This window comes from Macaca mulatta, chromosome 2 (assembly GCF_049350105.2).
Source record: "Macaca mulatta isolate MMU2019108-1 chromosome 2, T2T-MMU8v2.0, whole genome shotgun sequence".
Classification (NCBI taxonomy): Eukaryota; Metazoa; Chordata; class Mammalia; order Primates; family Cercopithecidae; genus Macaca; species Macaca mulatta.
Window position 1 is genome coordinate 141767578 of NC_133407.1, and position 23106 is coordinate 141790683.

Below are 23106 nucleotides of genomic sequence, written 5' to 3' on the forward strand. Positions count from 1 at the left end.
TAACCTTTTTGTGGAAAGCAAGCATGTGATGGATAAGAAATGATTTTGTAAACTTGGAATGATCTATAAATGCAAAGAACCATATGCCTTGCACATCTTGCCTGCTTGAGTAAATGAATGATTTTTCTTATGTATCTCTCTGTGAATATTGGTTTATTTGATGCTGCAGCAGTTTGCAAACTCTGTTCACTCTTTTGCACTGCAGCCCAGAGACACACCCTAGGGAGTTGGCATGTGTCATACAAATAATGTGTACCTATTTTTTACAACCTAGGCTTGGGTCTTGCCTCACTATCTTTCCTACCAATACTGAGCTATTAGATTCTAATGGATAATCTAGGAAGTGAATACATTCCTGTAAACTTTAGCAAATTTTATTGAGGAACAGACATTTAAATGTACACACTCACACACACACACACACCCCTACCTAGGAGTTTTGTTTGTTTTAATTCAAGTGAGTAACATATTTGTGGAATGAGGAAGTCATTAATGTTTTTTGACTAACCAAGACCTAGCCAAAAATCTATTTCTCTTTCTGCCCTTAATCTCTTTCTGAAGTATCCTGCCAATTTTTAATGCTGACCGTTTCTCAATATTTTCAGTCTGTAGTAGTACTAGAGTGCTTCACTTATCACCATGGCAAAGCCTTTAGAGAACAGTAAATGTGGATTTGGAAAATATGGGACTTTGGGTCACATCAGAACTCTGACTTAAATTTCAGGCAACTTTTAGTTGGAAGTGGCAAGATACAGCTTATCTGCAAATGACTGTAATTATAAAGATAGAGCTTGCCCAACAAAGGGTTTCTATTTTAATATCATAAAAACCAAAAGATGGAATGGTGCTCCACAAAACACTGCCTTTTCACTTTCTAAAAATTCTTTTCTAGCTCTGTGTACTTCACATCATGTGAATGTCGTTTATTAGCATGTGATGTCTTTGTGGAGTAGAGGATTCCGCCGCTCTCTGCTTGTCTGTCTTGCTCTGTTTCTCTGCATTTTCATCTCCTTTTCCTTGTCTCTTGGCTTTAACATTCTTTCCACCTCCATTATCCTTCATATTAGATTAGATCTAACTTTTAAATTATTTGATGTATCTTTATATTTTATTTTCCCTGTAATTTAAAAGACATGAAAAGTTGTAAACATCTCTCTGAAAATAAACTAAATTAAGTTGCTTTAAACTTCCCTGACCCTTGATTGATTTTTTTTTTCTCTTTGGGTCAGCAACTCTCAATAGAGAGAAAAGTTTCCCTATCTCTAGTGTGGAAGATTGGACTAAATGTGCAGTGACCCTCAAACCTGCTCCAGAGAGTAGTTCTTCCTTACAAGAGTGAGTTTTCCAATGATTTGCCTCTTTCTCTTCAAAATGAAAAACAGTAACAAAGTCTTAATTCAGGCCGCTTCAGATTTTCATTCTCTGTCCTTTAAATTTCATTGAATGTGTTTATGGATCCCACTATGAAGCAAACAATGCAGCAGGAAGAAGAGTCTCTTTTAGTTAAACTCATAATGCCTTACCTAGCTGCACACAAAGGGGATATTTCAACAATTGCAGGGGACCTAAGTGCTATTAATAGTTGCCCATTCTGAAGGGTTTCAGGAAAAAGTTGACTTAGAATTACAGACAGGCCCTCAAACAAGCTAGTCAGTGGTGGACCAGACTATTGGGGGTGGGGGAGGGAGGATTGTTTAAGGTTTTGTTTTGCAGAAAGCATTATAAACCAACCCTACCTACATCAAATAAAGACAGGGTAGCTAATATTGTCTACCAAGATATTAATACCTTCTATTTTAAGCTTCATATGCTTCTCCGTGACCTCATCTCAAACCTATAAGCAAACAAAGAAGTACTGCTTTAGAATATGCGAATTATTGCTTCTTTCCCAAGATGCAGTCCTTAAGTAGAGGAATCTGAAAACATGTAGAAAATTGCTAACAGGAGCAGGTTAAACAGAAAAAGAGGGACACTCTCCTTCTGCTGAGGTTTCAGCACCATCTACTGTCCAGAATATTAATTCTTCCCCACATTGCACTGTGTATGAATGGGCACTTGGTTGTTCCTTTGCATGTAATCGCAATGGAAGGCATTGTCTTTGGAATTCATTGTCCTTGCCTCAAGGTGTACATTTCCTTTCTTTTATAGTTTAAGTAAATATTCGCTTACTTTGTATCAGTAGATGCAGCCCAATGCCCAACAGATGCAATAATATTCCTTTAATCAGCAAAGATCTTATTCTGCCATTCTTAGGCATTGACTATAATGAAATTTACTGTATTTCACTGACACTAATGGGATTTTGGGGGGACTATTTTGCTCTGTGAGTCATAAGAGAGAGTTACTTATGTGCAGTCGCTGAAATAAATAGAAAACATTCTAATTATTATTTGATGAAAATGTTTCTTTGTGGGTAAAAGATATCTGTGGTTCCCATTTATGATTCTTTTTTATCTTCCATCATAGTCAAAGGCATTCCATAGAGTGATTTTAATTATACCTTGATTCAAAGATACAGTGTATTTAATTTGTCATTGAGAATAGTCTTTTCCTAGTCCTTTTAGATTATCATTTCTTTCAAATCATAAAGAGAGCTTCAAAAAGAAAATGTGAGAGGGCAAATTTAACATATTTCCCCCTTTCCTCTTCTGTTATTACTTGCTATTTTGCTTGAGGAGATATTCTTATTCATAATGGAAGGTTAGGCACCTGCAGAAAATTGTTTGCATTTAGAAAGACATCCCAGATGAGAAACCCTGCTACTGAAATATGGCACAAATCCAAACCCAGGAGGTTTGCTTTCCCTGGTGATGGGTAAAAATTAAAACAAACAAGTTGACCATGAATGACTTTAAGACAGATTATATCTTGCTTATTAAAAACAAACAAACAAAAATCTCCTTATTAATAGTTGTAACCAAGTTAGAGACTTGGGAGGCAACCAAGAGCATTGGAGCGTCATTCGAACAGTCTTCATAATGAAATAGGTGCTTTATGCTACACATTTTGACCAGGCAAATCTAATAACTTTGATTACCACTTGGCTGCTTGTTTCCCAAGTACCTATACTTGGCCACCCTCAATTGGCTTGTGCATAGCAGTTTCCATTTGTGGCAGTCAAGCTTATTAAACAGCTCTGCTTTGTGATTTTCCCCCAGTCCTTGAAAATAGATCGGTAAGCATTCCGCTCAGGGGCGATTTGTAAATTGCTTTACAGAAGGCTCCAGTTTGTGCTCATGCCAACTGGGGTCAAACTTTGCCTTGTGTTTTCTTATGATGCCATTTGTCAAGTTGCACACGTTGTTCCAAGAACCAGGTCACAATACTACGTGGCAGTGCTTCTTGGTACGAATCGATTAAAAACCTTGACTTGTGAAAGTGCCCTATGCTAATGCTATGTTTTTTTCTGCCACCTAAAAGGGCGGATTTACTTGTCGTCAGCCAAAATACACTTACTGTTCTTTTTCCAATTGGTTCCTCTTCCCGTCTTCTTAAAACATATTTAATTATGTTAACAAAAGAGAGGTAAGATAAATAAGGGTGCTATTGAGAGAACTAGCCTTTGTTTTAAAATTGTAAAAATTCCCAATTCACAGGCATAGTTCCTCAATGGAAAACAAATGTTAGTGAAAAGTAAATGTGTCTAAAAGAGATCAAATGTGTAAAGAATTTTCCAAAGAGCAAAATTATAAGCAAATTAGATACTTAGGAACAAACCAAATATATAGATGTCTGATATTATGTGAATGATGATAACCTGAACAGATTTTATTTCATCAGGCTATTTCAGCAGTTAAAGCTTATCCCTAAAATCAGGACTTGGAGCTGAGCTCCCTTCCAGGAACCTGGGGCAGACAAAAATTTCTACCCAGATTGGAGATCTTTAAAGGACATTTACCTGTGGCCAGAATGGGCAGCAAGGCCACCCCCAAAAAAGAGCCAGACCTGTACAATGTGGGGTGCAATGCCCTTTATTTTGCTATGCCGTGAAGTGCAAACCCCAAATTTTTCACATAACAGGCCTTTACAACCACACAACAGGGAGAAGTGGGTGCTCATGAGGAAGAAAAAACTTCACTTGTAAGATGAACTCCCAAACCAAAATTACAAAGACCTTGAGGAAGTCTGCCACCATAAGTGACAATCAGCAAATAGAACAAATGGCACCTTCAAAAGTAGGAATAATGGAACCACCTGAAAAAGACTTTTAGCTAAGTATATGTAGATTTCTCAAGGATAACCTCACCCACCCCATCCATCATTTCCTACTTCCCTCCTTACCTTCCTAACAGAATGGATCTGTTTCTGCAAAGTAACTCAGGAGGAATAGAACAAACTGGAAACTGTGTTTTCATTTGTTTGTTTTGAGAGCTGCTTCAAAATGTAGATCCTAATGACCCAGCAGAGAATAGTAATTATAAAATTAATCAATGTTTCTCCCATTTAAGGATGAATTATTCTCTAAAAACTAAGTATAATTTTAAGTAATGCCTTGCTCCTGGCAATGGGTATTTTATGAAAGTATTAATTCAGATTTTTCTCCCTGGTGTGAAATGCAAAAACTCAGTGTTTAAATTTTAGGGAACTGATATATTTGCTTTACTCATTCTTCTTTTTATAAGTAGCATAAAACTTTAATTTTTAAATGGCATATGCTCTAGAATTAGGATTCGCCATCTTTTTTATTTTATTGTTCTGTGGAGTATTCATTTTAAATATTTACATTTTAAGTACTAAAGCAATCTGAGCAACCTTCCCTTTCCTGTCTGGCACAGAAGAGTAATCACAGTGAGTGAGGATGCAGAATGGTGAGATGGGTTGGAGAGCTGTATGGAGACATGGTTGTGGGTGAGTATAGAGGTGGTGGGCAGAGGAAACACCTGGCAGGGTTGACAGATTGGTTATACTGAACAAAATGTAAGTTGATTAAGGAAATTAGGAAATGTTTTCAGGATAAGATATAGAAATATTTATAGATGTGTAGGTATTATACATGTATATACACACAGATATTTCCCAGCTCTGTTGCTGAGAGGCCCTAGGATCAACGACCATCAGTAACAATAAGCACATTGGGTCTCCACCTCTTGATTTCTCAAAGCCATCCTCCACTAAAATAGAACCAGAGCTCCCTGACAAAATGACTGACTCTAGGACTATTGCAGGAAAAAAGTATAACATGAACCTTACTGGACCAGAAAGTAAAGAAGCACTTAATGAATAATAATAAAATGTAAAACATACAAAGAGCCCAACTTAAAGGACTCCCATTGGCCAAAATGGGGACAATTTGAGCGTCAGTGTAAATAATGTTAGTAATGTATTACCACCTGTCAAAATAAGCCATGAATTTATCCTAATGTAAGTAAGTATATAAATAAATGGGAGAGAGGGGAACTCTCTTCCTTGGAGTAGAATGTCAGCTGATATATGTAGAAGGAAAGATAGCAATGGAGAATCACCATTTGACAACCATCATAAAAGTCATTAATTCAGGCAGGAGTCTTCAATGGATTCCAAGGCTGGCGGGTACAGGTTTGATGACCATCAGGTACTGGTGTAATCTTGGAATACCTCCCCACAAAGTACTCATTATTTATTGTTTATTTTAGTTTATTATTATTTTTGAGACAGAGTCTCACTCTGTTGCCCAGGCTGGAGTGCAGTGGGGCGACACTGCAACCTCCACCTCCTGAGTTCAAGCAATTCTCTTGCCTCAGCCTCCTGAGTAGCTGTGACTACAGTGCACCACACCCAACTAATTTTTGTAATTTTTTTTAGTAAAGGCAGGATTTGACCATGTTGGCCAGGCTGGTCTGGAACTCCTGGCCTCAAGTGATCTGCCTACCTCTGCCTCCCAAAGTGCTGGGATTACAGGCATGAGCCACTGCAGCCAGCCAAAATACCAAAATAACCAAAATACTTATTTACAAGGGTGTAAATGGTAAGAATAAGATGGAGAAAGAAGGCAGGCAAACACCATATATATGTGTGTGTGTATATATGTATATATGTGTGTCTCTGTGTGTGTGTATTTGTGTGTGTATGGTGGGGAAAAAGGGTGTGTGTGTGTATATATACACACACACACATATATGTATATGGGGGAGAAGAAAATAAGCAAATACAGTAAAATACTACCTACTGAGGAGTATATATGAAGGTGAAAGAGTTCTTTGTACTTTTCTGGCAAACTTTCGTATATTTGAAATTATTTCAAAATAAACTATTTTTTAAAACCAAGGAAAAAGAACAAAATGTGGCCTTATAAGCAAATTCAGTAATAAACCCAGATGAAGGGCCAGTGCTTGCCTGGTGAGTGCTGAGTTAACCTTCAGGTGGTTCCTTTTAAAAATTCCATATTCAACAGAAGTCAGGGTAAATAATAAGAAATACTTAATATAGCCTCCTGATTTATAGTACTTCAAGATTCAAGGCCTTATTTTCATCAGTCTCCAACAGGGCCACTCACAGATCTTCCATAACTTATCTTTAACCAACTTTCATGAGTAGGAACAGAACTAGGCACCAGGGACTTATAAAAGTGTAAGATCTAGTCCCTGACTCCCAGAAAGCTGATCAGTTACGGGGAGAGAAGCAGGACACGTGTAAAAAAGACAAATGATTTTGCACAACAGGGCACTAGCTTAATGTTGAAGAAAAAAGAACAGTTAATTCCGATGAGCTTCATGAAAGGACAGGATCACCAGTGAACAGGGTGGCCAGGAAGGGCATGTGGGAAGGTGGCTTGGATTCATGGGCTCTTCAAGACAGTAGGCTTTTTCCAGCCTGGCTGGCCATTAGCAGAACCTGGCATCCCCTCTCTGAGGGCGCCCACCTCCACCTGAATACCTCCAGAAATGGAGATTCATGTTCTTCTGTGGCAGCCTGTTTCCCTGTTGGAAAGGTCAAATTAGTAGAAAGTTCTTCATTCCACAGCGCCAAAATATGCCTGTTTGTAGTTACTCTTTGTTTTCTACTTTGGGGCAATGCAAAATAACCTTAGCTTATCTTCCGCCTATAAGCCCTTCACATATTTGAGAACTACTGTCATGTCTCTCCTAATTTACCTTTCTCATGCCAAATACTTTCAGTTATTTTAGCTGTTATGGAATTATTAGGTCTTTCACTAACCCAGGTATACTAATGTATCAATGAATCTAAAACATGTTCCTCATAAGCTGTGGTCTGACTAATGCAAAATACAACCAGATTATTACCTCCCTAAATTGGAACATCATGTGTTATTAATGCAACCTAAGATTGCATTCCCTTTCTTTGCCAGCTGCACGGACTCCATGCACACTGAAATGCTCAGGTCTTATCCATGTGAGCTGCCAATCCCCCAGTATGTGCCTAGTAGCTGATTTTTTAAGTGTAGTTTTTTGCCTTTACCCCTATTAAAGTTTGCCTAGGTGAAAAGGTTGGTCCCGCTTGAAATCACTGTGAATCTTGATTCTCATCTAATGTTTAGGGTATGCCTTTTAGATGTGTGTTTTATGCAGAATTGATACAGTTTATCTTGCATTGATTTTTATTGAAAAGAGGGTACCAACTATAGAATGTTGAAATTCATCCCTAGAGATGCTATCTCAGGATTATTGTCATCATTAATCAGCAGTCTTTGCTGTGGCATTTAAATATTATTAAAAATAATTATCTGACCAGTCCCCTTGTATCATTTGAGGTGAGCTTGCTGTCTGCTCTTTGACTAGCTCCAGGCCTTTGAAGAATCCCACTTTTAAATTCTCCCTATAAAAACTAATTTAAGGAAAAAAGATACAATCCTACTGAAAGGCATCATCAAAACCATTACAGTCAAAACATTTGTTAACAAAAGGGATGTGTCTCCTTCCACGAATGAAGATGACTAAAACACACATTAAATACTATCGTGATAGGCACAAGTGAATATCTTGGCACTGTAAATGAAAGATAAAGAAATTATAAACTAAAATAGAAGAATTGATAGGGTATCAGGAAAGCAACATTGAAATGGAATTCTTATCCTGTGGACCCAAAAGCACTTATTTTTGGAGATAATAAGAACTATCAGCCAGGTATGGTGGCTCACGCCTGTAATCCCAGCACTTTGGGAGGCCAAGGCCGGAGGATCTCTTGAGGCCGGGAATTTGAGACCGACCTGAGCAGCGTAGCAAGACCCTGTGTCTACAAAATAATAAAACATTAGCCAGGCACCAGTGGCTCATGCCTGTAATCCCAGCACTTTGGGAGGCTGAGGCAGGCAGATTGCCTGAACTCAGGAGCTTGAGACCAGCCGGGGCAACATGGCAAAAACCCTATCTCTACCAAGAATACCAAAAAAAAATGGAATTAGCTGGGCATGGTGGTGTGCACCTGTGGTCTCAGCTACTCAGGAGGCTGAGATGGGAGGATCGTTTGAACCTCAGATAGGGAGGTTGCAGTGAGCCAAGATTGCACCTCTGCACTGCAACCACAGGGAGAGAATGAGACCTCATCTCAACAATAGAATAGAATAGAATAGAATAGAATAGAATAGAATAGCCGGATGTGGTGTTGCGTGCCTCTAGTCCTACCTTGATGGGAGGATTGCTTGAGCCCAAGAATTTGAAGTTATGGTGAGCTTTGATCATGCTGTTGCACTCCAGCTTGGGCAACAGAACAAGACCCTGTCAAAAAATAAAAACATAAAACATTGCAGTGTTTTAAAAATAGAATTCTTATCCAATGGACCCCAAAACACTTCTTTTTAGAGATAACAAAAGCTATAAATCAGAAAGTTTTTCCACCAACAGTGAAAGTGAAAATGTAATAAGGCTTGGATACGTGTTGTGATTTATACATCTAATTGTGGATCTGATTATTAACTGAGTAGTTAATATTATTAAAAATAATGGTTAATAATTAACTCTTCCTCATGGTTATAATCCTTAAAACAAAGCACTTAGTTTACCTTTTGTCATTTGTACATTATAGAAAACACCGTAGAAAGTAAAAGAATTTTTCATTTTTACTCTAGGAGAATTAAGCACTTGGTAAATATATATATTTTTAAGCATCGGTCCTCTGGAGTTCAGAATTTATCATTCTACACAGTATGAACCAACCACAAGTAGGAAAGTTTAGGGATGTTGTTGGTCCTATTTATTGTTGCTGTTTAATTACATCCAAATCCAGCCATCAGTTCACATCTTGAGTTCTAATTGCCTTTGAGATTTCTATGCACAGAACAATAGCTGAAGTGACTGTTCAGAACAGAAGTCATAAATATAGGTTCTTCCTGATCTTGATGAATTAAAACCAAAGGAGAGGAGACAGTTTGTTTTGCGGGAAGCCATCTGTTTGTATACAGGGTTTGTATTCAAATTTTAGGAAATTAATCAAGTAAAAAGCATCAAAATTCACAACACAGAAAACAAGAGAACAAACATACATTTTGAGAAAACCAAGTCGCTAATGAGATTTTTGAACCTCTTTAGTTTAATCTTTTCTTGTCCCTAGGAGACCTCTCTGGTATGTGTACAGTACATGACGTTGCATTGATTCTTGCTACTTCAGGGCTCAGCACATGAATCGGCGACAAGTGCTGAGTTAATGAATCAGCAGCTGTCAGCACAACAACTGTACCAACATAATCCTTGATTCAGGGAACTTCTCTGGTCCTTGGTTAAAAGACAGCTAAGTTTACCAATAATAAAAATCTGTCCCAGATCCCTACATGTGCATAAAGAGGTGAACGTTTCTTTATGAGAGAAATGTCATTCAGAAACGTGAGCCAGAATTTCACAGGGCTCTAGGCTTTGGGGTATGTGCCATCTCCTTGCTTCTTGCCCAGAAGTTGTCAGGAGATAGGGAGACAGTTTTGGGGACTGGAGACTGGACATTTGACTCCGCACTCATAAGTTTGATGTGTAGGCTTAGAGCTAGAGCCAGCATTTTGGCATAAAATCATCACTGCTTGTTACCTAAGGCAGTAACTTCATTACTCATGCAGTGAAGCCCTCTGCAACCATCTGCACCCCATGGCAGAAATTCTTTAAATTCCTTCTGCATTTGAATATCTTCAGTTGACTACATATAATCAAGAGTGCAAATTGCTATATTATGCCCTTAGACTTATTCTCTGCATGATTTGCATGTGCATATCATGTTTTCAGTGAAAAGAAAGGCAGAATCGCACAATAGACAATATCTTAACGACTCTTAGACATCAGTCTGTTCATCGGTTAAATAGGGATGATAATAGTACCTATTTGTTAGGAATAAATGAAATAATTCATGTAAAGTGCCTAACAGTGCTAAGGGACTCAGTTATTATGAATGTTCTTATTCCCTCAGCCTCTGTTATGTCTGTTATCCGTGTAAACACAATCCATGCTTGGTGGATAAATCAACAAATAAATGAATTAAAATGAAAATCTAAATTGCAGAATCAGTGGGCAGCTATTTAAAGTAGAATTAGGCAACATCTTTATCAAATAAAACCCATAGAGATATATTATTTTAGCCTGGGATCTGTTTCAGTCTTCATTTTTTACTTGCAGAAAATGTAAATTAAAAAACGTCAAATGACATGTTAAGTCAAAATGGGGCTACTCCTTGATGTTTGCTTAGAATAATATTTGTACTTACCTGTTTTCCTCATTTAAAATAAAATAAAATAAAAAACTTAATCACTATCTATTCCTGATGGTAAGTGAATCAACATAGCAGATTTTTATTATGTAGCCCTCAAAAGCCTCGGGTTTTCAAATCAGGGGTTTTCTACCCCATTACCTCTTTGCTGGCAGTACCTGTTGTTCACTTCTCATTTCATGGACATCACTCATTTAACAGTGACTGAAAGCACATTCATCTGTTTATCATGATCTTTTCCTATTTTTAGAAAACAGCAAAAGTATATCCCACTACTAGATTATAATCTATTTAGGACAGAGATTTCCCTTTTCTAGCTATCTGAGAGATTTTCTTTCTGTAGTTGAATAAAAGGATAGAAAAAATGTTTTAAATACTCTCTTTAAAGAGGAAATTTTAGCATGGGTTATCAGTAAGTAAGACTCACAAAAATTCTATCAGATATAATTTCAAAATTCCCAGCTGATATTTTAATCCAAGAGGTCCCCTGAATAAATATTTATATACCTCATAGCCTGAAATGCAATCCCATGACTATAGGAGAGGATTAGTCAGTGTTCTTTCATTATTTGGTTTGGTTTTGGTTTGTCTTCTTTGTAATTGTTTGATTGGCTCGATGTGGTTTGATATATAGAAATTTCTGGAATATGGCCTAATTCAGAATTGTATTCTTTAGGCATGCATATGGCCTTTACATTGAATCCAAACTGCTTCTCACGTGTGTACTCTCTGACACCATTTATGAAATCATGTTACACAAAAATAAGGGACTATGGGTGTCAATGTAGTTTTAGAGTTCATAAGCTGTCTCAGCTAAGCAAGCCCATTCTATTCCCAGTTTTAACTATAATGTAAAGGGTGAATTTTAAAGCTAATTGATGGTCCTTATTTTAAAAAAGTAATATACCTATATCATTTTGTCAGTGATGTTCATTGCAGCATTATTTATGATTTCTAATTATAAATATTAGAAAAATGTCTAATAAAATTTGCTAAAATGCCAACTAGTTTCAAAATTGTTAAAACTATAAGCTTAAGGCAGATTATAAAAATATGTTGACAAAGGAATAAACATGCTGATATAATATTGAGGAGAAAAAGGAAAATTGTATGTGTCTCATGTTTTTAATGGTGTAAAACAAAACAACTGAAAAACTATGAACTGAAAAGACTGGGGGAAATTATACCACCACGAAAATAGATGTTTTATCCAGATAGGATTTGTTTTTCTTTTTCTTTTTTTTTTTCTTTTTTTTTTTTTTTTTTTTTTTGAGACAGAGTCTCACTCTGTCGCCCAGGCTGGAGTGCAGTGGCCGGATCTCAGCTCACTGCAAGCTCCGCCTCCCGGGTTTACGCCATTCTCCTGCCTCAGCCTCCCCAGTAGCTGGTACTACAGGCGCCCGCCACATCGCCTGGCTAGTTTTTTTGTATTTTTTTGAGTAGAGACGGGGTTTCAACGTGTTAGCCAGGATGGTCTGGATCTCCTGACCTCGTGATCCGCCCATCTCGGCCTCCCAAAGTGCTGGGATTACAGGCTTGAGCCACCGCGCCCGGCCAGGATTTGTTTTTCTATTCCTTCTTTTAATTTTCTTTTAATTTAGGAAATTCCCTGTGCTAAAACATTTATTACTTTTATAATAGAAAAAAAGAGCCCAACAAACTTCAAGTCAACATGGATTTTTCCTGTTTGCACTCAGCTGAAATGTAGCTTTCTAGTGAAACAGGAGAGAGATGAAAACCTTTTCAAAGAAGCAATTCAGAGCAGGCTGCCAGAAAGTAAGCCCTTCCATGAGCATCTTTAGAGATCTCACCTCCATGCTCCCTGGCTGAGTTCTGTTGCTCTGAGAAGGTTCACGTAATGAGTGTTTTCATCTTTTCATATTAAAAATGACCTCCTGGCCTGAGTCTGAGCTTCCCAGATGACTGAGGTTTGCCGGTCACAGCCTCAGAAAAAATAAAGCAAAATTACTTAGTATTTCATCCTGCTCTTGGAGTCTACATTTTATTTCCTCACGAGCTCACAGACTTTGTTATTGTTATTGTTTGTTTTATTTTAACTCTCCAGATCCAACAAGGGTCATGGTACCCCCTTCCAGTATGGACGTCACTGTTGGAGAAAGCATTGTTTTGCCGTGCCAGGTAACGCATGATCACTCGCTGGACATCGTGTTTACTTGGTCATTTAATGGACACCTGATAGACTTTGACAGAGATGGGGACCACTTTGAAAGAGTTGGAGGGGTAAGTATTAATATCAAACTATCCACAGGAAACACAGTGTGCAAATGAACTTCTCGAAACTGACTCAGACTAACTTGTTTGGACCAACTTAACAATATATTTAAAGTTACTATTTTAGAATTTTGTTCAAGTAATCTTATGGCAAGAAACTCTTGGTTAATTCCTGCTCCTTTTTGCACAATAAATGTGGCACCACTCATTGAACAACCTGTATGGCAGGACTGCTCTCTAACTGGCACCAATCCTACAGGTTAATTATTCATTCCTGTGTATGGATTAGAAACTAAGGGTCACAGACATTGGATGACTTGCCTTGGCCTCATAGCTACTGAATTGCGGATCTCTGCTTAAAACTTCAAATCTCAAACTCTGTGTCACATATCATATCATATACCCTAGAATCTGATTAAGAAAATAGCTTAAGGATAGATTCCTTCTGCTTTTAGGCTGCTAATTAAACTCCCTTTGACCTTGTAGAAGGCTCATCATTGTGAATTTAGGGTTTTCTTTCTTGAATTTGAAAGTCTGATTGAGTTATTTAGTATCTCCAGGTAATTTGAATTCAAAATGATTGCATTTTCAAAATGCCTTACTTTCCATAACTATGTATTATCATTGAACACATAACAAGAAGAGGTTAAATCTGAAAACAATTTATGTCTATGACAATCATTGTCAAAAAAAAATTTTCTGCTCTAACACAGCTCTATGGTTGACTATAAAGATTGACTCTGACTGCCATTTTTATGAAGGAGTCCAACCAAAACATAGCAGAATATAAAAATGGGGCCCTGACTTGAAGAGCCCTCCCCACTTTCTAGGCTGCCATAAAAATCTGTCCACCCCCTTTATGTTGAGAATAATGGCCTAAAGTCATCCATATGATATAGTGAGAGCATATTTTCCACCCAAGTACAGTACTAGCCCTGTTCATTACATTCTTACTACCTTTATCAAACAGGGTTTTTGCAGTTGAGTCACAGAACGCCAAAAACAATTTCAATGACTGTTGTCTCAATTCTATGCCAAGAGTGGTATCTGACTGGTACAACTTTAGATGGCACAGGAAAGAAGTTAATTAGTTACATCAGTGGATGCCTGGGTTCACTAGGGATTATCTCTTGGGACCCTGGTTGAGAAAGGCTATATGAAATTGCCAAAGTAAACCATTCTGGACTTCTTTCAATGGTTCAACTTAATAACATTGGCTAAGTGAGAGAAATATTAACTACCTCACAAAGACATTGGAGATATTGAATATCTTGAGGTCTAGAAAAGTACATAGCCCAATGTCTACCACAAAAGAAGTACTTGATAAACTTTAATGGTGGTATCAACTGAAGGAAGGGTAACATTGATTGTAATAACAGGAAAGTATAAATCGAAAACATTCTTCATAAATTAAGCTGAATGTTCTCACATTAAAACCAATTTCTTGGGCAGGAGAGAGATTAAAAATGCTAAATCTCAGAATGGTGCAAGCACCAGCCAATCCAAACAGATGCCTGAACAATCGAAGTGGATGTCCTACCATTCAGACACATGTAGCCTTTCTGCCAGAATGGTGCCAGGGCTAAGGCAGAAATAGGGACACCCTAATGAAGTCAAACACTGATGACCACCTTTTTGTAGAGACAGCCGTCCGTAGCGCCGCTCACATTCATCTTTCATATGGGAAATATCTGTTTCCTCTGTTAAACTAATGCTAACACTAATCAACTCCTGCTGAGAAATACATAGAAAATTAAGAACAGCACAACCGCATGTGAGATCTAAGTGTATTAGCCACTAGGATCATTAATGTCTGTGGAGTCAAGACTTGACAATAGAAGAGAAAAGCAAGTGCAATTCTGAAGTCAAGCCTATTTCAGTTTCAGCTTCCTGGGTCAGCATGGTGGAGATGATGTTTGGTATAGAGTTAACCTATGGAGGTTTTAGGAAAGTTATTATTTCATTGTCCTCTGATACCCCCATCCCCACTGAGTATTCTGTCAGGAACATAACAGACTGCAGTGGTGGAAAATAAGCAGATGCTGTTGTTTTCTTTGGTAGGAACATAAAAAATGTAGATCTTAGTTAATAGTTGGGTCTGGATGACTTCAAAGGGAAAGAGAAAGTTATTGTGGTCTCCTTTGATGAGACTCTTACCTCGCTCCTATTTTTTTCTTTGTTTCAGTTTTACTTTAAAAACACAAATCCAGTCAAAATGTGTAAATAACTAGAGTACTTTCTAAATTGCAAAATCAAAATTTTCTATTAATAGGTTGCTGTGCTCTGAAATATCCAGGCTACAAGTTTCTTTAACATTTAAGCCCTTGATGAATAACGTGAATTAGTGAGATGATGTAGGCATTTCCCTCAGGCCAATGTGCACCTTCCCTGCACACCTCCCCAGGGACATATTTTTTATTTAAACCTGTATTCAAAGTCCCAATATGTGAAATTTCTTAGGTAAAGTAACAATAATCTTAATAATGATGATAATAGTGATAATTCCTTATATTTGCAAAGTGTCTCATCATTTATCAAGTACTTTCTTATATACACTTGACCCTTGAACAACACGGGTTTGAGCTGTATGGGTCCACTTACATGTGGATTTTTTTCTACCACACTCAGATTGCAAATACAATATTCATGGGATTTAAAACCCACATATATGGAGGACTGACTTGTCATATACTCAGGTTCCAGAGGACTGACTGCATGACTTGAGTATGTGCGGATTTTAGTGTACTACAGGTCCTGAGTCCAATCCCCTGTGTCTACCAAAGGATGACTGTAATAGCTCCTTAATCCTCACAGAAATCTTGTCAAATAAGTTAACAATTATTTTCTCATTTTATTGAGCAATTATAAGACTTGATCCGTAAACAGTGGCATCTGGATGAGAAGCCAAGTGTTACAAACAAAAGACGTTTTGGGTTAACATACCATAGCTTTACCTGAATTAGATTTAACATCTTTGACATGTTTGTTTCACAAAGAAAATGGATCATGGCCATCAGTAATAACAGTTTAGAGTTAATCTATGCTTCACAGTTTTCAGAAGATTTTCACATACACAGATTATCTCATTTGATTTTCACAACCTAGCACATAGGTCAATAAAGGTCTTTCAAAAGTCAGTAAATTAAGGCCAAGAGAGATTAAGAGATTTAGATGAAATCATACAGCAGAAGTCAGCCCAAGACAGCTAAGCATCAAAACTGTAGCTCTTCCTTCACTCCATGCTTTGGCATCTCTTCTAATCCTATTTCTAATTGGCAAATCTATCTCTTCCATTATCCTGTGAATGTGACACTCTGTGCTGAAATGATGGAGATAACCAAGTACATATTAGTTTTGAAATAGCATGAGGATATGGTCTTTCTGGATGCTAGTCCACTGTTATTGTTAAGAACAGGGACTATATGGGTTCAAATCCTGGCTCTACCATTTTCTAGCTATATGACTTTAGGCAAGTCTCCTAACCTCTTTGTGCTGGAATTTCGTCATCTGTAAAATAAGGATCACAAGAATACCTGCCTCAGAGGACATGTGAGTATTTAGTGAGTTTAATATAAGTAAAGCATTTAGAAGCTGCCTGTCATATAGTAAATACCATTAAGCATCATCCATTACTATTGTCATTGGAGAAATAGCAACAGAAGAGTCTGTGTCAATTTCCTATTGTATAATTTGGAATGGGAAAATGAAAGAGGGCCAATATATCCTAAATTATCTTGTCATCCATTACGGGTTTAGAATGAAGTGTAGTTTTTCAAATCTGGCCTCTAGAGTGGTCTCTTCCTCAAGCAGCCATTCTCCAAACTTTAGATTAACAGAACTGTGAACCAAACTCTAAGGTGTAGCAGTGTTCTTCAGGTAAAATGCTGCCTTTGTGATAGCCTGTGGAATCATCTCCTCACATTTATTAAAAGTACTGTGCTGGCGAACACTGTAGAAATATTTCTGGGGCACATAGACATCCAAACCAGGATGTAATTAGTCCTATTCATCTGCTAATCAAAACATGCATTTGGCATTTGGAAAACAAATTAGCACCGTTCCATACTAGGTGGTGCGAGATTTCCTTGGAGAATCTGGTCTTCCTAATCCTTTAATTCAAACCTGGAAGCAATAAAAATGCTGGCTGTAAGAAAGGGTTGTGAGGTAAAATGCAGATACCTCCACATGTGGGCTTGCTTCCATTTTCCAAATACAGAGTTCTAAAGTATCAGAATGCCAACCAAGGCTCTAGGCTGAGGGCATTTCTGAAGAAATTCACAAAACTAGATCAAGAGCCATCGTAGTGCATAGTACTTATGTAATATGTAAGTTACATCCTTCCAACGTGGGTGGCAAACTGCTCCAGAGACTCAGAGAAGCCAGACACCTGAGGTCTTGTCAAAGATGTGTTCTGAAAATGTTGGTGTTCTTATCTCTCAGGCAGGCTCACATATTTTTAATAGGCCATGGCTTGCATCACTAATGTTTTCATCAGCCAGTGTAAAATAAATCCATTAGTCACAGTGTCCTTCATGTGATAATGATATTTAGAGCTCATTAAAAAGTAATTGTAGCCACTTTCCCCTACTTTATCAGCAGGATTCAGCTGGTGATTTGATGATCCGAAACATCCAACTGAAGCATGCTGGGAAATATGTCTGCATGGTCCAAACAAGTGTGGACAGGCTCTCTGCTGCTGCAGACCTGATTGTAAGAGGTATTGGATTTTATTGTTGTTGTTGTTGTTGTTGTTGCTTTTGAAATATTTTCATGATCTCTACTGTAGCACAGAGTTTCAAAAACCTCAGTGGTTTAGAATTATGGGAAAAAGTCAGGCAGACGCTGAACATTGTAAACAGTGGCTAATAGTCCACAGAAGTTTCTGGTGCATGTACAGTTCCTCAGTGGGGGTTGTCAGAAAATGCACCGAACACATCCAGTAACTTTACACTAAAAGGATAATCGAGTAAATCGAGTACCCGATTACAGCTGTTGGAGTTGATATGACCTTCTAGAACAAATTTAGGTGAACAAAAGCAGATAGTTTAAAGAGGGATTAAACTGCCCCTTTTTATGTTTCCTCTGGGCTAAACTGAATTAGTATAACAGCAGCTTAAGTAAAATCATCAGGTTTATCCGAGTTTCCTTTTTTTCCCTAAACTTCACAGTGCTGTTCAGTTTCTAAAACAGGGTTTTGGGAGAGGACACTTCCTGACTGCCTGGGATGTAGTAAATGAGCTAAGAGTTGACGTAAATACTAACATTTTTGAGATTCTTTTGAATATTATCAGCATGACCTAATTTGGACCTGAGCTATGACCCGCCCCCCCCCCCCCCCCCGGCTGAGCAGCACCAACTGAGTACATTCCAAGCCTCAACAAACCAGTTGGCAAAGGAACTGTAAAAGGACTTTTAAGAAATATTTTTAAATGAAAATTAAAATCTTCACAAAACAGTGTACCTAACAGAATCCAACCTATGCATGCTCAGCGGTTTTCTATAGCATTAAAAGAGAGGCCAATCCAGACATCAAAATAATCTCTTGGCTAGAATCTCCTTCATCAGAATCCCTAACTGTTGGTGTTCAGGCATCTTTGGCCAGCTGGCAGAGTGCATGGCAAAACTTCGAATGCAAGAAAATAAAAATTTAGGGTATGAGAATTGGAGGCAGGGTTAATCTGCATGCACAGAGAACAAGGTATTATTGGAAGCCATAAAGAGTGTTGCTATATCCTCTAGGCATAATGTAAGGGGGGGAAATGTGTGGGAGTTAGCAACTTAAACTAATTGTGAAGAGAGGTTCCAGAAAAATAGCGATTCCAATGTGTCTGCTTTGTTCCCCTTTAAATTGCCTTTAAAAAAACCTTTCAGTAACAGTGCAGACAAGGGCTAGAAATGAGAAAAAACTTTCAACCTAGGTAGATCTGCCCACAGAATAACTTATAGAAATGTGTTTATTTCCATTTTAAAATACACCAGGCTGGTCTGCCCTCCCCTTGGGGACAAAAGAATTCTGTTGTTGAAAATTTATCCTCTATTTAATTAGGATAATGTTCAGATTAGCAGTTAAAACACCAATAAATTAGACTAATGAATATTTAAATCAGTAATACTTGAAGTTCTTAAATGATTTTGTATACTTCATTTCACAGAAAATAACATTAAATACCAGGAGGAATTTGCAAATGCAGTCTAAAAGAAAATCTAGTCTAATCAGTTAATAAGGCCAATAAATTAATATGCCATTTAAAACCATAATCTTTCATGTTATCTCCTTCGGCTCTGCCCTTGCAGCTCTTCTTGTACATTACAGAGGGGGAGGCAGGAATGTATTTCACCACCCTGAAAGAGATTTTCATATTTGAAACCTATAGCAGCTTTGAGTCTTGGCTCCAGATCCTTTGATTTGCTGAGGCCTGCTCTATTTAACCTATAGCACTCTAATGGCAGCCAGAAAGTCCATCCTTCCTGAGGGAGAAGCAGACCCCAGAATCAAACTAATCTTCCCTTTGCCGTTGCCTGAAACAAAATCTTCTACATGCCCCTGAGTTTGTTATCATTTTGTTCAGAGGGCAAACATTTGTACATTTTTCATTTTGAAAGAGGGAGTCAACTTCCCTAAAACAAAGTTGGTAAACATTCTGTAAGGTCATATCTATGCATGGGTAGGAGCGGGTGGCAGGAAGATAAAAAAAGAACAAACAAATCCAGGAAAGTACCATCTTCTCTCCAGTGGCCAAATTCATACCAGCCCTTCATTTCCTTCCTATAGAGAGGCCAACAATGGACTCAGATATTTCCTATCGATTTAATTCTTTGAAGAGTTTAGAGGGAAACACTTTTCTATCTGTGGTACTTAGATTTTAAAGGCCATCAGTGCAGCATCCATAAAGAAAAAAGGTGGGGAATGCTCGGATGAGAAAACTGGTGAAAAAAATTATATTGTCTTCAAGACTTTATCTGGTTAAAAGGGGTTGCAAGACCAAAGGTTACATTAGCTCTATCTAGGTGACATTAGACTGACATGCTGAAATGTCACCATGGAAAATTAATCAGTTCCAGGATACAGATTTCCAGACATTTCATTCAGGAGTGGGAGGGAGAAGATAAATTTAGTCTCACCTGTGGGTCTATAAAAGTGATTTTTAAAAAAGGAAAGAGAATTTAGGGCATCACGAAAACGGTGAAGGAGTGAATCCTAGAACAAAGTCTAACTTCAGGAAATTGCTGTTAACTTTGCACTGCTCTGTGAGAGGTCTCTTTTCTCCCTGTCCCTGTGACATGGCCCGATAGTATTTGGGTAGTACATTTGATTGCTAGACTGGGGATTAGCAAACCCCTCCTAGGAACATCTCCTTATGCCCGTCTAATGGGCATGAGGTTTGTCATTATGTCCCCTCACCATAACCTTCCCTCCTGAGGTGGTCAATTGTACTTTGTTAAAAATGCATTTGACTGCCTGGTAAGAGATTTTCATGTTGGAAAGTGGGATAGCTGCGGGTCTTTGCTCTGGCTCTGTTGATATTTTGTCTTTCCCTGCCAGCTGCTTTCCATCCTTCTAATTCTTTATTAGTTTCAAGCCTTCATTTAAATCTGATTTCCTCCCCTTTCCATGGTTTAAGTACATGGACAGAAATAATGAACATCAGGAAGAGAAGCAGAAAAATACAGGTATGACTTGCAGAAACTACAAATGAGAGTCTTTAGAATAAAGCCCAATTTTGAAATTGCTTTGAAGAAGGGAGCGCTTTGACTCTTGCGCACCGGCCATTTTCACAGCAGTTCCCTTGCACGCAAGTGTGTGCTCATATGGGATGCAGGGTTGGGGGTGAAGAGAGTGCTAGTAATTACAGTGCAGCAGAATGTGCAGAGCAATACTGTAACCTTCAAAGTTTTAAAGCCATTTGTGCTTAAATCTATATTCTCAGTGGTAGAAATAACCGTTTCCAGCAGACTATACTCTTTATGAAATCAGGAGCAATATCTATCTTTTCTCGCTACCGTATCCTCAAATAACAGTGTCTGACCCATAGTAGGAACCTATAGATAGATAATGAATTAATGAATGTGGGCTCTTATGGTACCCCAGTATTCCCTATTAAGTATTCAATTGTAATTATTTGTTTACCTATTCGTTTTTCATATTAAACTCTGGGACCCTAGAAGGAAGGGGCTGTGTCTCATTCATCTCTGTGGTTTCCAAGCCCAAGAAAGTTCCCAGCACATAGTAGGATTCAAAAAGGATTTGACAAGTGATGAATCTGTGAATGGGTAAATAAATGAATGGGTCAATGCCCCACTCAAATATGTGGATCCTTCACTTGGGTGTTTGAATACACTGTTCCAGTTCTGGGGGTCTTACTCTTTCCCAGGTCCTCCAGGTCCCCCAGAGGCTGTGACAATAGACGAAATCACAGACACCACTGCTCAGCTCTCCTGGAGACCCGGGCCTGACAACCACAGCCCCATCACCATGTATGTCATTCAAGCCAGGACTCCGTTCTCCGTGGGCTGGCAAGCAGTCAATACAGGTACCATATTGGATGCTTGGCTCAGAGACATTGGGAATTCAGCATACTGGACACAGCACTGTGGCAAGGAACATCTAAGTTCTCATTCAGACACTACTACAAATGATATATTGTGGCAGTGTTTCCTTAACCTTGGCCCACTGTACTATTATTAGTATTTTTCTTTATATCGAATCACAGTTAGGTTTTTTTAAACTCATCCTAAGGAATAGTATCTGTGAAATGGTATGTCCGGGCCAGATTTGGTGGCTCACGCCTGTAATCTCAGCACTGTGGGAGGTGGAGTTGGGTGGATCACTTGAGCCCAGGAGTTCCAGACCAGCCTGGGCAACGTGGCGAAACCCCCTCTCTACAAAATATACAAAAATTAGCCTGGCGTGGTGGTGCATGCCTGTAGTCCTAGCAACTCAGAAGGCTGAGGTGGGAGGATCGCTTGAGCCCAGGAGGTAGAGGTTGCAGTGAGCCAAGAAGACACCGCTGAACTCCAGCCTGGGCGACAGTGAGACTCGATCTCAAAAAAAAAAAAAAAAAAAAAAAAAGTCTGTTGTGCTGGTTATATATATATTTTCCCTAACACACATTAAAAATATATTAGTTATAAAAATAAAATGCATCAATCTGTATTACCTAAAATCATCTGTGTAGCATTGTGGTACACTTTGGAAAGCAGTAGATTCTGCTTGACTATAGTCACAGACTTTGTAAAGTTTACACAGTGCTTTCAAAAAACCAGTAACTGAGGATTATAGGGAGCCTCCTCACTTGCTGCCCTTTTTTTTTTTTTTTTTTTTTCTGAGACAGGGTCTCACTCTGTCACCCAGGCTGGAGTGCAGTGGTACAATCACAGCTCACTGCAGCCTCGACCTCCTGGGCTCAAGCAGTCTTCCCACCTCAGCCTGTTGAGTAGCTGAGACCACAGGCACAGGCCCCCACACCCAGCTAATTATCTAAAATTTTTTGTAGAGACAGGTCTTGCTGTGTTGCTTAGGCTGGTCTCAAACTACTGCACTCAATCTATTCTCCTGCATCAGCCTCCCAATTTGCTGGGATTTCAGGTGTGAGCCACTGTGCCCAGACCCAGTTTTTTAGATGGATAAATTTGGGGATAAAAAGACTTGAGATTTCTTTTTAACCAATTTTACAAATTCTTTAAAACAAAAATTGTTAGCGGTAGCACTTCCATCCTGTTTCCCTTTATTACATTTATACAGCACTTCCTATTTTTTAAAAGGTTTCACAGTTATTTCTCTTTGCATCTAAAATAATTCTTATACCATCCCCACTTCTGTCAGTACCTCCAAATTGACTCATTTTCTTATTTAGATTTCATTTAAGGATAAATTGGATGAACAAGTAGTTATTACAAACAAGATACACACTCCTCTAGACAGCAAAGGTAGGCTATATGGCCTTGATGTTTGGAAGGAGAATATGCCCAGTGTTGCGCAATTCATATGAATCTTGTTGATTTTAACCCCAGTTTGTTTTATCATTTTTGTTTACCAATCCTTAGAAACGGGTTTCTGTGTTTCCTACTGTAATCACTGAGTCACGGGTGTGCTTTAAGAAGGAAAGATGAGAAAAATATGAAAGTTAGGAGATGAATTCTAGTCCTGACTGCTAATCAGCTGATCTCTATACATCTTCGTTTTCCTCTTCTGTTAAACGGACACAATAAGAATTGTTTAAGAATAAATATAGGCCAGGCGCAGTGGCTCACACCTGT

The 23106-nt window shown here is 38.3% G+C and overlaps 1 protein-coding gene across 2 annotated transcripts in view; it reads left to right on the forward strand.

The window, feature by feature from the left end:
• CNTN4 (contactin 4) overlaps positions 1 to 23106 on the forward strand; it is a 975901-nt gene that overhangs the window by 929957 nt on the left and 22838 nt on the right. For both annotated transcript variants that reach the window (XM_028844377.2, XM_028844378.2), the window contains 3 exons: positions 12683 to 12858; positions 17446 to 17566; positions 21222 to 21380. In XM_028844377.2, the coding sequence (XP_028700210.2) occupies positions 12683 to 12858; positions 17446 to 17566; positions 21222 to 21380 (456 nt within the window). The remainder of the gene's footprint in view (positions 1 to 12682; positions 12859 to 17445; positions 17567 to 21221; positions 21381 to 23106) is intronic.